The sequence below is a fragment of the Phacochoerus africanus genome, chromosome X (assembly GCF_016906955.1).
Source record: "Phacochoerus africanus isolate WHEZ1 chromosome X, ROS_Pafr_v1, whole genome shotgun sequence".
Lineage (NCBI taxonomy): Eukaryota > Metazoa > Chordata > Mammalia > Artiodactyla > Suidae > Phacochoerus > Phacochoerus africanus.
Window position 1 is genome coordinate 9,300,618 of NC_062560.1, and position 16,782 is coordinate 9,317,399.

At 52.6% G+C, this 16,782-nt stretch overlaps 1 protein-coding gene across 1 annotated transcript in view; it reads left to right on the forward strand.

Annotated features, from left to right (window-relative positions):
- The window catches only part of CLCN4 (chloride voltage-gated channel 4), a 66,349-nt gene that overhangs the window by 28,613 nt on the left and 20,954 nt on the right, over positions 1-16,782 (forward strand). The window contains exons 5-9 of the mRNA XM_047765251.1: positions 1,044-1,231; positions 4,635-4,757; positions 12,788-12,994; positions 13,107-13,187; positions 14,677-15,222. Coding sequence (XP_047621207.1) covers positions 1,044-1,231; positions 4,635-4,757; positions 12,788-12,994; positions 13,107-13,187; positions 14,677-15,222 — 1,145 coding nt within the window. The remainder of the gene's footprint in view (positions 1-1,043; positions 1,232-4,634; positions 4,758-12,787; positions 12,995-13,106; positions 13,188-14,676; positions 15,223-16,782) is intronic.

The following is a 16,782-nucleotide window of genomic DNA, read 5'->3' on the forward strand; positions in this document are numbered from 1 at the left end:
GACCCCTCTCTCCCCCTCTTTAAGTTTTTGTTCAAGTGTCACCTTAGGCTTGAGGCTTTTTCTCGGACCACCTTTTCCAGAAGTGCATCTCTCCCTCTCTGAGCCTTAATCCCCCTCGCCCACCGTATGTCTGTGTGGACGTATGTACGTAACGGCTTGATTGAGCTGTAACTCACATACCGTACAGTTCGCCCAGGTCGAGTGCACGGTTCAGTGGTTTTTAGTGTATTCACGGAGTTGTGCAGCCGTCACCCAGATCAATTTGAGAACATTTTCATCAGCCCCCAAAGAACCTCCCCGCCCTTGAGCTGTCAGCCCCGGTGCCCCAGCCTCCCGCCAGCCTTTGGCTACCACTTACCTACTTTCTATAGATTTGCCTGTTCTGGACAGTTCAGGCAAATGGAGTCATACAATATGTGATCCTTCACGACTGACTTTTGTTCGAAGTAATGTTTTGAGGGATCATCCAGGCTGTAGCCTGTGGTATTACAGATAGGATTCCTTGCTGCTGCTAAATACTCTTCCTTTATCAATAATTGAAAAAAATCCAGAGACGTTCCCCATGTGGTGCAGTGGGTTAAGGATCCGGCCTTGTCACTGCAGCGGCTGGGTCACTGCTGTGGTTTTGCAGGGTCAGTCCCTGGCCCGGGAATTTCCAGATGCTGTGGGTGCTGCCAAATAAAACCCTCAAAAGCCTAAACTTCGGAAGGGCTGGAATCTGGAAGCCACTCGGCCCCCCGGGGCTTGTGATGCCCTCAGACCTGTGGTCTCTCCCTCCCGCCTGGTTGAAGCCCCCCGAGGGCTGCAGGTCATTGGCCTTTGTGTTCCCCTGAACTGGGCGCTGCCTTTGCTGCGGCAGGTGCCTTGTCGCTTGCTCAGGTGACTTGGGGACGGATGAAAGAGGTTTCCCGGGTGCGCGGTGGCCCGAGGCGTGGCGTCTCCGCTTGGCCTCCCCGGCCCTCGTGCTGCATTGGCCGCTGCGGCGCGTCCTCAGCGCCGCGCCCCGGGCTCTTCCTCTGAGTGGCTCTCGCTGCTTCTTGCAGGCACCTTGGCCGGGGTCATCGATCTCGCCGTCGACTGGATGACCGACCTGAAGGAGGGCGTCTGCCTCTCTGCCTTCTGGTACAGCCACGAGCAGTGCTGCTGGACTTCCAACGAGACCACCTTTGAGGACAGGGACAAGTGTCCCCTGTGGCAGAAGTGGTCGGAGCTGCTGGTGAATCAGTCGGAGGTGCGTGGGGGGCAGCTCGTGGCGGGGCCCCGCCGGCGTCGGGGAACGTCCGCCCTCTCGCCGTCCGCTTTCCTTCTCTTCGGACTGTCGTCCCTGACAAATGCTAGTCGCACGTGCCGCCTGGCTTTTCCCAGCTCTGGTGTCCACATGTCACCTTGAAAATCCTTCCCCACTGTTTCAAGTGCATGATGTTTGTGTTTTTGTTATTAGGGCCTGTTTCTTTTTAAAATTTCTTTTATTTTTTATCAAAAACATTTTTTTTCACCACACCCACGGCACGTGGAAGTTTCCAGGCCAGGGATTGAACCTACGCTGCAGTTGGGGCAATGCCAGATCCTTAACTCACTGCACCACAAGGGAACTTCCTGTATTTTTTTTGTCTTTTGTCTTTTTAGGGCCGCACCTGTGACATATGGAGGTTCCCAGGCTAGGGGGCGAATCGGAGCTACAGCTGCTGCCCTACACCATAGCCACAGCAATGCCAGACCCGAGCCACATCTGCGACCTACACCACAGCTCACAGCAATGCCAGATCCTTAACCCACTGAGCGAGGCCAGGGATTGAACCCTCAACCTCATGGTTCCTAGTCGGATTCGTTTCTGCTGTGCCATGACGGGAACTCCTGCATTTTTTTTTTTTTTTTTAAAGCCTTGTGTCTGGCTTTATTTTTCCTACTGAGAGTGGTCTGTTGATCATGCTGAATAAGTAGGGTTGATTTTTATACCCTCTGATCAAGGAGAAAAGATACTATTTTTTAAACAACCGCTTTAGTGAGATGTAATTCACCTTCCAGATGCTGTACACATTAAAGTGTATAACGCAGTGGCTTCTAGAATATTCTCAGAGTTGTGTCACCATCACCGTGTTCTAATTTCAGAACCCCTTTATCACTCCAAATAGCAGCCACTCCCCCTTCCCCTTCAGTTTGCCAGCCCGAGGCAACCACTGGTCAGCTTTCTTGTCTCTAAATATTTGCCTGTTCTGGACATTTCATGTAAAAGGAATCATACAACATGTGGTCTTGTGTATGGCTTCATTCACTTAGGCTTGTGTTTTCCAAATTCATTCCTGTTGCAGCCCAAGTTGGTACTTCATTCCTTTTCATGGCCAAGTAATGTTCCACGGTAGGGAGAGAGCGCGTTTTATTAATTCACTCATCGGCTGATGAACGTGGGTTGCTTCCACTTTTGTGCCATTATGCAGGATTTTGCGTTGAGCAGTAGTACTGAGGTTTTGGGGAGTCCTCTGGCTTCGTTTCTTTTGGGTAGCTACTTAATTGCTGGGTCACATGGCTGCCCTATATTTAGCCTTTTGAGGAGCCGCCAGACTGTCTTCCAAAGACAGTTTTACATTCCACCAGCCGTGTTCATGGGTTCCACTTTCCCGCACCTCCTCTCCACTCTGCTTGTGACCTCGCTTGGATTGCAGCCCTCCAGGCTGGCGTGGAGTGCTGTCTCATGTGGATTAAGTTAGCATCTTCCAGTGCATCCCAGGAACACAGCACCCAGGGTGCTTGGGGGCCTTCCGTGATGCCAAGATCCCAGGCCCAGGGCACGTAGCGGTGAAGCCCAGATCGGGTGCTCCGAGCCTCGGATCCGCATACAAATCTCAGTTCAGGGGAAGGGTTAATTTCTAACTGAATCCAGTGGTTGCCCCAGTGGCTGTGGGTCGTTGACAGATCAGAAACCCAGGGGATGGAGTTCCCGTTGTGGCGCAGCGGAAACGAATCCAACTAGGAACCATGAGGTTGCGGGTTTGATCCCTGGCCTCGCTCAGTGGGTTAAGGATCCGGCGTTGCCGTGAGCTATGGTGTAACTGCAGCTCTGATTGGACCCCTCGCCTGGGAACCTCCGTATAGCGTGGGTGTGGCCCTAAAACGACAAAAAGACAAAAAAAAAAAAAAACCCAAAAGAAAAGAAACCCAGGGGAGGGGGTTGCCTCCATTCATAGCAGCAGTCCTCTGGGGACCCTTCAAGCTAGAACTGTTCTTGGAAGACAGGTGTCACCCGTTTACTCCTGTCCCCTCCCCACCCCGCCCCGCCCCCTTTGGCCCGATTGACTTACTGCAGCTGAAGATGGCGAGAGGGCGCTCTGTTCGTCTGTGAAACCTCTTTCTCGGTGGAGTCCAACAGTAATTCCTGGAAATCTCAAGTCGACGGGGGGCGTGAAACCCCACGCCCCTCCATTCCTTCCACAAGTAAATTCTCCCCTCGGGTCGCTGGAGGCGGGCGGGCCGACGCGTCGGGCGCGTCGGGGCGCCGTGGTTTCTTTGCGCACCTGCTTGAGCGGGAAGCCCCGCCGTTCATCTTCCCCCCCCCTTTCTGATTTGTCCTTTGATTCAAAGAATTACCGTTAGCAAGAGGGAGACGTTATTTCGGGTCTCAGGGCGAGTGCATGTTTTAACAGAGTGAACTGTCTTCCTCAGTGTGATCCGTCCCCGCAGAGGAGGTGCGTGTCTGCGGTGGCGAGGCCAGAACAGCCGACTGGAGCGTGTCTTTGCGTTTTATAGGCGCACACGGGGCCGCCCATGTCCACGGCCTGGCTCGTAGGTGTGCTCGCTTTCCTTCCCCGCTCTCTTGCGGGGTCCCGATGGTGGCAAGAAGCCGAATTGTGGAGAATCGGGGTCTCCACCTGGCGGGCCAAGTCCCGTCCCCAGCCTTGAAGACCGCAGACTGCGTGTCCGGTTCAGAAAGCACCCCCCGCTCCCCCCCACCCCATCAGATATTTTGGATGGTTCAGTGACTCATCCTGAAGGAGGTGCTCAGAGGTGCTGCCTTGGGAATGGGAACTGCAGCCGAGTCCCTGGAGGGCTTGTTGAAGCATTTGGCCGGGCCCCCCACCCCCCCGGGCGTGTCTGTCGACCTCCCCAGGTCTGGGGCGGGGCCTGAGACTCTGCATGTCCAGTCCTCGCCCAGGGGATGCTGAGGCTGCAGGTCCAGGGACCACATTTGGGTTGAAGCATTCTGAAACGCAGTTCCTGCGCTTGCATCGCGACAGTGCGGGCCCCTTGCTGCACGGGCGTGGCCTCCAGAAACCAGAGGCCGATCCCGCCACAGACAAGACCAAACAAACGTTGTGGCTGCTCCAGGGCAGAAAGTCGCCCTCACACCTTTCGTGAACTCGTGCTCAAGCAGTGATTAAATCCAAGCCCCTTTTGCAGTGTCCACGACTGCTGAGGTCTCCGCTGGTGGAAGGGCGAGCGCGCAGGCCCTGGTGCCGCGTCCGTGTACCAACCGGAGCCGAAGCAACCGCTGAGAAAACCACTGCTGCCCTTTTGTTGATGCAGGACCAGGCTCCGGAGCAGTTGCCCAGTCCGGTCACAGCTTCTGGGGAGGGGTGGGCACATGGGTCGCCCAGGCCTGTGACGGCTCACTCTTCTTTCTTGTTTGCTGTCCTATTCAGGGAGCCAGTGCTTACATTCTGAATTACCTAATGTACATCTTGTGGGCGCTGCTGTTCGCGTTTCTGGCCGTCTCCCTGGTACGAGTGTTCGCGCCTTACGCCTGCGGTTCTGGTATACCAGAGGTGAGTGGCGCCCCACTTCTCTAGGGCTCATGAGAGTAGCACATGCTTACGTTGCCCTTGGATGCCAAGCACAGTTCCAGGCCCTGGACAGCTATTCATTCATCTGGTCCTCGCGAGGAGCCTGTGAGGTAGGTACTCGTGCTCTTATGCTTCATTTGATGGGAAGTCGCGTAACCTGCCCGAGGTCACTAAGCATGTAAGCTGGGAGGCGAACGCAGCCGTCTGGCTCCAGCGTTTATGCTCTGTTGCCTCTTCGATGCTTAAGTTCTTTTTCAGTTTTTTCGGCCATGCCTGCGGCATGTGGAAATTCCAGGGCCAGGGATGGAACCCGCACTACAGCAGTGACAACGCCAGATCCTTAACGTGCTGCGCCACCAGAGAACTCCTCGAATGCTTCAATTCTTGTCTTTGCAAACCAGGCAGAACTCTTAAAACCTGTGGAGTCGGAGTTCATCAACACACACACAACTACGGCACTCGAGTAACTTGTAAGAGCATCTGTGACGGAGTGTGTAAAGGACAACAGTGGGGAGTTCCCGTCGTGGCTCATTGGGAACGAATCTGACTATCAATCATGAGGTTGCAGGCTCGATCCCTGGCCTTGCTCAGTGGGTTAAGGATCTGGCATTGCCGTGAGCTGTGGTGTAGGTCGCAGACGCGGCTCGGATCCCGCATTGCTGTGGCTCTGGCGTAGGCCGGTGGCTACAGCTCCGATTCGACCCCTAGCCTGGGACCCTCCATATGCCGCGGGTGCGGCCGTAAAGAGCCAAAAAAAAAAAACAAAAAAACAAAAAACAAAAAAAAACAACAAAAAGGACAACGGAGGTTTGTTGCTCACAGAGTTTCCTGATGAGTAAACTCCCTGCCACGGTTTGTTCTTCTGGTGACAGAGTAAGAGCAAACTTTAAAAAACAAATTCCGGAGTTCCCGTCATGGCGCAGTGGTTAACGAACCCGACTAGGAACACATGAGGTTGCGGGTTTGGTCCCTGCCCTTGCTCAGTGGGTTAACGATCCGGCGTTGCCGTGAGCTGTGGTGTAGGTCGCAGACGCGGCTCGGATCCTGTGTTGCTGTGGCTCTGGCGTAGGCCGGTGGCTGCAGCTCCGATTCGACCCCTAGCCTGGGAACCTCCATATGCCGCGGGAGCGGCCCAAGGAAATAGCAAAAAGACAAAAAAAAACAAACAAACAAATTCCATGTTCAGTGCATGCGCCATGAGCGCACCCCTGTAAGTTTAGCGTCCTTGCAGGTATTTTTCAGCACTTTCTTGTAACCAAGGGAAGTGACCTCATCTGTCCCAAGCAACACCTGAGCCCAAACTTCAACCAAGGAGGATCTGCTGGGTTAGAATTACTGTCTTTGAGCCAAAGCCCGAAAAGCCCAGACATGGAAACTTTTAGCCAGACGTGGTTTGCAAGGTTCTTAGGGGCTCGCCCTCATCAGTGCGCTTCCCGGCTCCTTCACGTTGGTGCCGCAGCGATGCCCATAGACAGCGGAGGTGCTGAGCTCAAAGACGTGCGCCGTCACGGCACTGATAACACACTCTGGCCGCGCCGCCAGCGCTGCCGCCGGGCCCGGCAGTTCATGGAAAGGGCCGGGGGAATGAAAGGATTGTCAAAAGGAAAGCTTAGCATTGTGTTTATTCCAGGAAAAGATGACCCCCAAAAAAAGGCTTCCTATGAATTTTGGATGATTTATATTAACGTGTTGCTGCGGGAGCCTCAAAACCAAGTTGCGGTACCATCCTCGTCCCTCAGCGTGGCCAGCTCTGCCCTCGTGCCCCGTCCGTGTTCCTAACAATCCCAGGGCGACACAGAAGTGCCTGATGAGAAGCACAGAGCCTGGGGGGCAAGTGGGGTTGGGGGCACAGCACTCAGAAACGTCACTGGTGACACGTGAAAAAGATGGGACCCTCATAAAGTCAGGAGCAGAGGTTTACGCCTGTTCGGTGGTGAAGAAAGGGATCAACCACACTCTCGAGCCCTCGGGAGCTGGGGGGCTCCTGGGGTATGTGCCTGTGTGTGTTGCCTGTATCCCCGCCTGGCTCCGGCCACCGCTCCTGTTTCTGCCTTGTGCTTCTCCCGGATGAAATGATGCAGAAACAGATGCGAAATTGACGTTATGCTCAAGTTCTCCCCTGACGGCATGAATCACGTTGGGACAAGCTTGTGTCCTCAAAACAAGTGTGACGGCAGAACTGACTGCATCTTAATTGGCTATCGAAGACCCAAGGCACCCCGGACAGTGAAAAGAACAGATTCTTGGGAGTTCCCTGGTGGCCTACTGTCACTTCTGTGGCTCAGGTCACTGTTGTGTGGGTTCTATCCCTGGCGCCAGAACTTCTGCATGTCGCAGGTGCAGCCAAAACAACAACAACAACAACAAACTGAAACCCAAAAGAACAGATTCTTGTTGGCATCTCTATTTCTGATTCCAGTGCCCAACAGTAGGCACTTTTGGGCTCAAGCCACCTTGCAAAGTAAGGAGATGGGAGTTCCCACTGTGGCCCAGCAGTTAATGAACCCAACTAGTATCCACAATGATGTGAGTTCAATCCCTGGCTGCTCAGTGGGTTAAGCATCTGGCATTGCCCTGAGCTGTGGTGTAGGTCGCAGACACGGCTCAGATCCAGCATTGCTGTGGCTGTGGTGTAGACCAGCAGCTGTAGCTCCGATTCGACCCCTAGCCTGGGAACCTCCATATGCCGAGGGTGCAGCCCTCAACAGACAGAAAAAAAAAAAAAAGGAGATGGGAGCTCCCTGGTGGCACAGCAAGTTAAGGATTGTCACTGCAGTGTTTTGGATTGCTGCTGTGGTGTGGGTTTGATCCCTGGTCTGGGGACTTCAACATTCTATGGGCATGGCCAGAAATAAAAACAGAAAACAAATAAACAAAAAAACACAGGCAAAAAAAATGAGATGGCCGGTGGGAAATTTAGAGCAACAATAAAACGTGTGGGAAGCAAGCCCATCTTCCCCTGCCAGGAACTAGAGATGCATGACTCAGCCAGACAGGGAGGGTGCACTGTCTGTGAGGGGTTGGCTGCTCCTGTTTTTTGTCCAAGGCGGGCATCTTTATTCGTGCCAGTTCCCCTCAAAACGAGTAAAATGCCGAGCTGAGCATTGCTTCCTCTGTGACAAAGCGCAGGGAACACGCTGTGGCTGAAACTCAAAAAGGCGGTATCAAGGGAGTTCCCGCTGTGGCGCAGTGGGTTAAGAACCTGACTGTAGTCGCTCTGGTCACTGTGGAGGTGCAGCTTTGACCCCTGGCCTGGCACAGTGGGGTAAGGGATCCAGCCTTGCTGCAGCTGGGATTCAATCCACTTAAAAAAAAAAAAAGCCACTTAAAAAAAACAAACAAAAAAAAGCCACTTAAAAAAAAGAAAAAAAAAAGCGGTATCAAGTGAAAAAAAAAAGTTGCAGAAGAATATATAAAGTGTGATTGTGTTTATATAGAGTCTCTAAAACAACCAAAATGAAACACGCATCTGTTCAGCGATACACGTAAATGCGAAAGCTATAAAGAAAGGCAAGGAAATGATTGGAGGCAGGGAGGAGGGAGGTTCTATCGAGGAAGCAGACACAGGGCTTTATGAGGTACCTGCTCTTCTGTGTTGAACTTGATCTTGGGGACGTGGGTGCTTGTTTTATCAGTATGCTCTCAGCCGTGTATAATACGTAACAGATTCATTTCTCTATTTATAAAAGAGTTCACAGTAATCGTTTCAAATATAAGGAACCCAATGGAGGTTTTATAATTAGGTTTTGGTTATTATGACTCGGCAGTAGCAAATTTTTCACTGTTATTATAGTAGAGCTTGAAATTCCTAACCTAAGGGTGCAATACCTTCCCCGGTTCTTGGAGGAAAGAGTAAAAAGCAAATGCAAATAAAGTAGTTTCTGGATGAAAAGAACTTTCTTCCAGGCAAAACCTAGCTAAAACCATGCAAACCAGTGGCACCCAGTTTGAGATACAGGGCTGTTCTTCATTCCAGCAAAGATTCTCAGAAGCTCTTTAGAAAGTCACTTCTGGTCGTTTGAGGTGATGGGCTGTGAGCTGCTCCGTGGCGTGGGTGCAGTGTCGGAACAAACTTTGAATGCAGTGTACTTCCGCCCAGTTTAAAAATCACAGCGTTTTCCTCCGAAACATTTTGATTACTCGGGTTGAAAATTCCTTCGGAAACATTTTTTTTTTTTTGGTCTTTTTGTCTTTTTCTAGGGCCACAGCCGAGGCATATGGAGGTTCCTAGGCTAGGGATCGAATTGGAGCTGCAGCTGCTGGCCTACACCACAGCCACAGCAACACCAGATCCAAGCTGTGTCTGTGACCTACAGCACAGCTCACGGCAATGCTGGATCCTTAACCCACTGAGCGAGGCCAGGGATCGAACCCGCAACCTCATGGTTCCTAGTCGGATTTATTAAACCACTGAGCCACAGCGGGAACTCCCTTTTGGAAACATTTTTTAAATGCCAATTTAGGGACCTTTTTTTTTATCCCCCCCCTGCGTAATAGATGCTCCCGGATGAGCTCTGGAAAGCACACTGAGAAGTGCTCACCCGTTCTTGGGCTTCAGGATCTAGAGCGAACCGGGCAAGGATGACCCTCTGTCTCCTGCTCTCTGCCTCATTCGTAGAATCATGACTGACTACAGTGTGATGTCTATGGAAGAAATCACATCCTTCTAGAACGTACTTTGAGTTGCTGTTTCAGCCCTCCACGACATGAATTCTCTCGCAGATCTTTCTTTGCCAGAGAGGCTTTAAAGTTACCACCACTGAGTCACAGACGTGCTGCGATGCGTCTCCTTAAAGCCCTGCTTGATCAGTCTCTCTTAATTCAAATTAAAGCAAGTGATTGGATTTTTGGCATCTGCTGGGAATGAATTTGCTTTCTTGAGTCTCTAATTTGATCATGACAATTTTATAAAGTCATTTGAGCGAATTACGAAATACCTATTACATTGTTCCATTCACCACATGTCATGGCTGGCAAAGGCTCAGGTAATTTAGATGCTTGTAATTTTCCAAATGGCATTATGCTCTTAAACCGTACCCCTGGGTCCAAATCCGCATTAACTAACTGACAAAAAATTAGAGATAATTTTATTCTAGGCAACACAAAAGGGCAGGATTGTGGCAGGCCTGATAAAACATCCGTTAAATAAAGGGATCTGAGATCCCCAGAGCACAGGTTCAGATGGGCCCACGACCGCTAGTTGAAAGACCAGTTTGACCACTGCTACTTTGTCTGCCTTTGGCTAAAAGCTAGTTCACGGAATAGCATAGGAGCTTAGTGTTTTGGAAAAGGATGCCTCTATGCTCACTCGCTCTCAGTGGTTCTCCTTCAATTAAGAAACATCTCGGAGTTCCCGTCGGGGCGCAGTGGAAACGAATTCATTTCGGAGCCATGACGTTGCGGGTTCAATCCCTGGCCTCGCTCAGTGGGTGAAGGATCTGGCGTGGCTGTGGTGTAGGCCAGTAGCTACTGCTCCGATTCGACCCCTAGCCTGGGAAGCTCCATGTGCCATGGGTGCGGCCCTAAAAAGCAAAAAAAAAAAAAAAAAAGAAGAAGAAGAAGAAAGAAAAAGAAACATCTCTATCAGTAATTCCTGAGATGAAAACGGTCCATTCGCATGCTTGTAAAATTTCCGGGGTTAGTTGATTTCATGACCCTTTCCAAGTCATCATAGGTGACATGGTGCTGAAGAGTGAGTGTTTCAGGACTGCCTCTGAAACACTGAGAAATTGGAAATGCCCGCGCTGCCTTCTCGGGACTGGAGCAGCGCCTCCGCCCGGGACTGCGTTTAGAATCACCTGGGGAGGCTGTCCGCCTCAGACCAGTTTCCTCCATCGTGAGGTGTGGGGAGAGCCTGCCCTTACTGGCTTTGAATTCCCTGGGTGATTCCACTGCAGGGGTCGAGAAGGAAGCTCCTGGAGAAACCCATTTCTTGGCAGAGCAGTGCCCACGAGGAGGCGCTTTGAAGCCGTGTAAATTGTCCTGACCTTGGCCAGAGCTGAGATCGTCCCCTTAGGCGTCACACGATGGGACAACACATGCTGACCACGGATGTCATTGGCTGGCTCGCTTCGTGCTGATGAATCACTACAGGCTTGTACATTGCTAGCTCCGCGGTGAACATTGACTCCATTTCAGGCCGTGGTGGGAGGGGTTGAAGGTAAAGCGTCATTCACCCATGGGTGCTGCTTCTCTGTAAGAACGCTGTTTTGGGGGAAGAGGACTCCGGTGGATCAAGCTGATCCCTGAAATTGCCCCCCAGTTGAAGCCTAAGCGTGTTACGGAAACTCCCCTGCACCTTTAGGAAGAAAGCCCTCGTTTGGCATTTACAAAACCCGGCAGGTCTCAAGGTGGAGCGCCGGTCAGCTCTGCCTGTAATCAGGAGTGCTTCTCAGGACGAGAGGGCTGGAGTCAGTGCGAGGGCAGAGGCCATCACGGACTCAAATGTCGAGTATCTTCATTCTCCAGTATTGTATCAAGAATATTTTCAAATGTAGAGAAAACTTGAAGGAATTGGACAGTAAAACACCCACATCCCCTGGCCTGCAGTAGAGGTTGGCGCATTTTTCCAATCAAGGGCAGAGAGTCAGTGTTGTAGGCTTTGTTAGTCAAGAGGCACGATGGGAGTTCCTATTGTGGCGCAGTGGCAACAAATCCGACTAGGAGCCATGAGGTTGCGGGTTCGATCCCTGGCCTTGCTCCGTGGGTTAAGGATCCAGCATTGTCATGAGCTGTGGTATAGGTCGCAGATGCAGCTCGGGTCTGGTGCTGCTGTGGCTGTGAGGTAGGCTGGCAGCTGTAGCTCTGATTTGACCCCTAGCCTGGGAACCTCCATATGCCACAGATGCGCCCCTAAAAAGCAAAAAAAAAAAAAAAAACAACAACAAAAAAACACAGTGGAGCAACTATTCTGACCAAAAGCCTAGGAGACTTGTTTACATATTACATTTAAAAACATAAAAAGCCCTTTTAGCTCATGGGTCATTAAAAAAAAATAGGCAGTGGGCTGGATTTGGCCCCCAGGCTGTAGTTTCCTGACCCGGATCTAAAGTTCAATTGATATTTTGTTCTCTTTGCTTGGTCACATCTGTTTCTTTATCTAGGCCGTCTTTCAGTAGTCAAATATTAACAGTTAAAATCAATAGGTAGTAGTTCCCATAGTGGCTCAGCGGAAATGAATCTGATTAGTATCCACGAGGATGCAGGTTTGATCTCTGGCCTTGCTTAGTGGGTTCAGAATCCGGTGTTGCCGTGAGCTGTGGTGTATGTCACGGACTTGGCTTGACTCCTGGGTGGCTGTGGCTGTGGTGTAGGCCAGCAGGTGCAGCTCCAATTCGACCCCTAGCCTGGGAACCTCCACAGGCCGTGGATGTGGCCCTAAAAAGACCAAAAATAAATAAAATCAATAGGTACACATGTCTCTTCAACACAACAGAGAGTACAGCGTAAGCAACACAAAACGCCATCAGTAAGAAGAGACTGGTAGTTACTCTGTTCTCCTTAGGCGCTTTTATTACTCTACCAATTTCTTTTTTTTTTTTTTTTAGGGCCGCACCTGCGGCATATGGAAGTTCCCAGGCTAGGGGACGAATGGGGCTGCATGTGCCAGCCTACGCCACAGCCCCGGCAACTCGAGACCCAAGCCATGTCTGCGACCTACCCCTCAGTTCATGGCAATGCCGGATCCTGAACCCACTGAGCGAGGGCAGGATTCGAACCCGTATCCTCATGGATGCTCGTTGGGTTCTTAACCTGCCGGGCCACAGCAGCCATTCCACTCTACTCATTCTTAAGATTTACTTTGCGTTGAATTGTGTAGGGTTTCCATTAACGTCACATAAAATTGTGTGTTAATACGAATTCTGCGAATATAGAACTCTAGCTTAATTTAACCACCAGAGCAGCCGCTCTGGCAAATGACCTAGCGCACCTCACCTCGAAAGCTGCCTCTCTCTCCCTAGCTGGGCCCCGAAGCCGCTGACCCCCCCCCCCCTCTCCATCCTCGTTTTCAGATCAAAACCATCTTGAGCGGCTTCATCATCAGGGGCTACTTGGGGAAGTGGACCCTGCTGATCAAGACTGTCACCCTGGTGCTGGTGGTGTCCTCGGGCCTGAGCCTCGGCAAAGAAGGGCCGCTGGTGCACGTGGCCTGCTGCTGTGGCAACTTCTTCAGCAGCCTTTTCTCCAAGTACAGCAAGAATGAGGGCAAGAGGCGCGAGGTGAGCAGCGCGGTTTCCGTCTGCTGTCGAGCCCCACCCCTGCCCCGTCTTTCCTGCCCCTGCTGGTTTTCCCGAAAGGCCTCGGGCTGACGGGGAGCTCTTTGCCTTGCAGGTGCTGTCGGCTGCGGCTGCTGCCGGGGTGTCGGTCGCCTTTGGTGCTCCGATCGGGGGTGTGCTTTTCAGTCTGGAAGAGGTGGGTGCGGACAGCGGAGGGGCCTCGTGGGGCGGAGGCTCCATCTCCTTAGAGGACGAGATTCGAAGGCGGATCGGGAGGTTCCTGCAGTTCCTTGTGGAGCTGTGGTTTTCACCATGAAATAGCTGTTTTCAACCATTGTTTGAAAAAGTTGCCAGTGTGATTTCTGGGGGAGATTTGCAGTCTCCTCTTTTTTCCTGAGCACCTTAAGGTGAAGCATTTTCGTTTTCTGCCACCCAAATTGATTTCGCCCAGCATTGGGTCCACGTTGTCTGTAAAGGGCCAGGGGGCGGATCCCCTAGGCTTTGTGGGTGTCGGGGTTCGGCGGGGCCCTTGTAGGGTGGAGGGCGCTGCAGAAAGCACACACGTGTGCAGCGTGGCTGCCTTCCACTAAGACGCTGAAATTTGGATTTTTTATGATTGTCCCACATCACCAAATATTGTTCTTCGTTTGAATAGTTCTCATGTCACAAGATAGTTTTTTTCTCCCCAGTCATTTATTTATTTTTATTTTTAATTTTTTGTCTTTTTGCCTTTTCTAGGGCCGCACTCGCGGCATATTGAGGTTCCCAGGTTAGGGGTCGAATCGGAGCAGTAGCCGCCGGCCTGCACCACAGCCACAGCAACACGGGATGTGAGCTGCGTCTTCAACCTACACCACAGCTCACAGCAACACCGGATTCTTAACCCCCTGAGCGAGGCCAGGGATCGAAGCTGCAACCTCATGGTCCCTAGTCGGATTTGTTAGGCACTGTGCCACGACGGGAACTCCCCCTGCCCCAGTCATTTAAAAATGTAAAAACCATTCATGGAGTTCCCGTCGTGGCGCAGTGGTTAACGAATCCGACGAGGAACCATGAGGTTGCGGGTTCGGTCCCTGCCCTTGCTCAGTGGGTTAAAGATCCGGCGTTGCCGTGAGCTGTGGTGTAGGTTGCAGACGCGGCTCGGATCCCGCGTTGCTGTGGCTCTGGCGTAGGCCGGTGGCTGCAGCTCCGATTCGACCCCTAGCCTGGGAACCTCCATATGCTGCGGGAGCGGCCCAAGAAGTAGCAAAAAGACAAACAAAACAAAACAAAAACCATTCATAACTCATGCCGTCCGGGCACACTTGCTGGGCCAGGCCTTTCATCCCATGGTCTGTTCTGTGGGCTGGAGAATCCAGTCAGAAGTTTCTTTGCTTTTAGGAGGGCCTCTGTGCCATAAACAGCATTGTGAGGAGGTATTTTCATTTCGCTCCAAAAAAGTCGCTCAGATGCACCTCGGCCAGTATCCATTCCCGTTTGAGACATGGTTAGAGCCCTTTAAATACCGTTGTCAGTGCGTCTTGGCCCTAATGAAATCTGGATCGAGGGCGGGGGTACCGTCCACCTTTGGTCTTGAATGTGACTTTCACGGCCAACGCCCGCGGGTGGCTGCTGGTCCGTAGGCCTGGGGCGCTGGGCCGCTCTTCCAGTCTCTGGTGTCCCACCCGTCTGTCTGTCTGTCGCAGGTCAGTTACTACTTTCCCTTGAAGACCTTGTGGCGGTCCTTCTTCGCAGCCCTGGTGGCAGCCTTCACGCTGCGGTCCATCAACCCCTTTGGGAACAGCCGCCTGGTGCTCTTCTACGTGGAGTATCACACGCCCTGGTACATGGCCGAGCTCTTCCCCTTCATCCTGCTCGGGGTCTTCGGGGGCCTGTGGGGGACCCTCTTCATCCGCTGCAACATCGCCTGGTGCAGGAGGCGCAAAACCACCAGGCTGGGCAAGTACCCGGTGCTGGAGGTCATCGCCGTGACCGCCATCACCGCCATCGTCGCCTACCCCAACCCCTACACGCGCCGCAGCACGAGCGAGCTCATCTCCGAGCTCTTCAACGACTGCGGCGCCCTCGAGTCCTCGCAGCTCTGCGACTACATCAACGACCCCAACATGACGCGGCCCGTGGACGACATCCCTGACCGGCCGGCGGGGCTCGGGGTTTACACGGCCATGTGGCAGCTGGCGCTGGCGCTCATCTTCAAGATCGTCATCACCATATTTACCTTCGGCATGAAGGTGAGTGGAGACGAGGCCCGAGGCCAGGCCTGGGCGGGGGGGGGGGCACCTGCTGCCCTTCTGGGCCGAGACCCCCGTCCCCCAAGGGAAGGTGGGGACGGGAGCCTTGGCCCAGTGTTGCCGAGCCCTTGGCTTGCCTCTAACCAGCAAGCAGCGACGCCTTGGAATGAACAGCAAGCCCGTGGCGTAAAAATGGTAACCCCATTTTTTCTTTCTTTTTTTTGGGGGGGGGGGCGTCTCACCTGTGGCATATGCAAGTTCCCAGGTTAGGGGTCCAATCGAAGCTGTAGCTACCGGCCTACACCACAGCCACAGCCACACGGGATCTGAGCTGTGTCTGTGACCTACACCACAGCTCACGGCCACACCAGAGCCTTAACCCACTGAGCGAGGCCAGGGATCGAACCCGCGACCTCACGGATACTTGTTGGATTCATTTCCGCCGCGCCACGACGGGAACTCCGAACCCCATTTTCCAAGCAAAGAGGCTAAGGCTCGGAGTACATCCTTCACCTGGAGACGTGTACAGCTGGGCGAACTTTCACAAAACCCACGTGTGTACCAGCACCCAGGCCCAGGAGTAGGACGCTGGGAACCCTCCAGAGCCCCGTAGTGTTCTGTTCCTGTTGCTTTTGTGGTATTTTCATGAATTATTTCTTGTAAAAAAGTCTAAGAGGAGTTCCCTTGTGGTGCAGTGAGTTAAGGATCTGCTGTGGTCCCCGCTACGGCACAGGTCACTGTTGTGGCGCAGATTCCATCCGTGGCGCGGGAGCCTCCACGTGCTGTGGATGCGGCCACGAAAAGAGTCTGAGAAGCTGTGTATTTGAATGTAATGGCCAGACGCAAACCTGAATTTTTGATTTAAGAACAAGGAAGGGTGGGCTTTTATTAAGCAGCTGACTGCCTCTGATCCATCGTCTCCTAGCAAAGGGATTTATTTTCGTGTCTGAGGAAGACAACCGGCCGCATCTCCTGGTGCCTGCCGGGAGAGGTCTGCTTTGAAGTTGCAGGGGATGAAATGACTGGGGGGATGAGGGGAGCTCGCAGTGGAACGAATTCCTTAGGCATGTCGCAGGCTCTGCACATCACACCGAGGAGTCAAACTCGAGTTTGGTTCAGTACCCGCTTTAGGAGCTCCTGTCGTAGCTCAGCGGGTTAAGAACCCACCTAGGATCCTTGAGGATGAGGGTTCTGTCCCTGGCCTCGCTCAGTGGGTTGAGGACCCCGGCATTGCTGCAAGTTGCCGCCTAGGTTGGATGCAGACTCGGCTCAGATCTGGCGTTGCTGTGGTGCAGGTCGGCAGCTGCAGCTCCGATTGGACCCCTAGCCTGGGAACCTCCATATGCCGCAGGTTTGGCTCGCAAAAGCAAAAAAAAAAAAAAAAAAAAAGATCCTCTTTCGTTCTCAGGTGGATGACAGTCTAGGCATCGGGGGGGCATAAATGCAGCTGCCGGTCAGGATCCGTGGTCACCTGCGGTGAACAGAGGCGTGTTCTGTAGCACATGTCTGATCACTAGAGAAGTGAAAAGGCGTTTTCACACAGCAAAGTGCAAAACACAC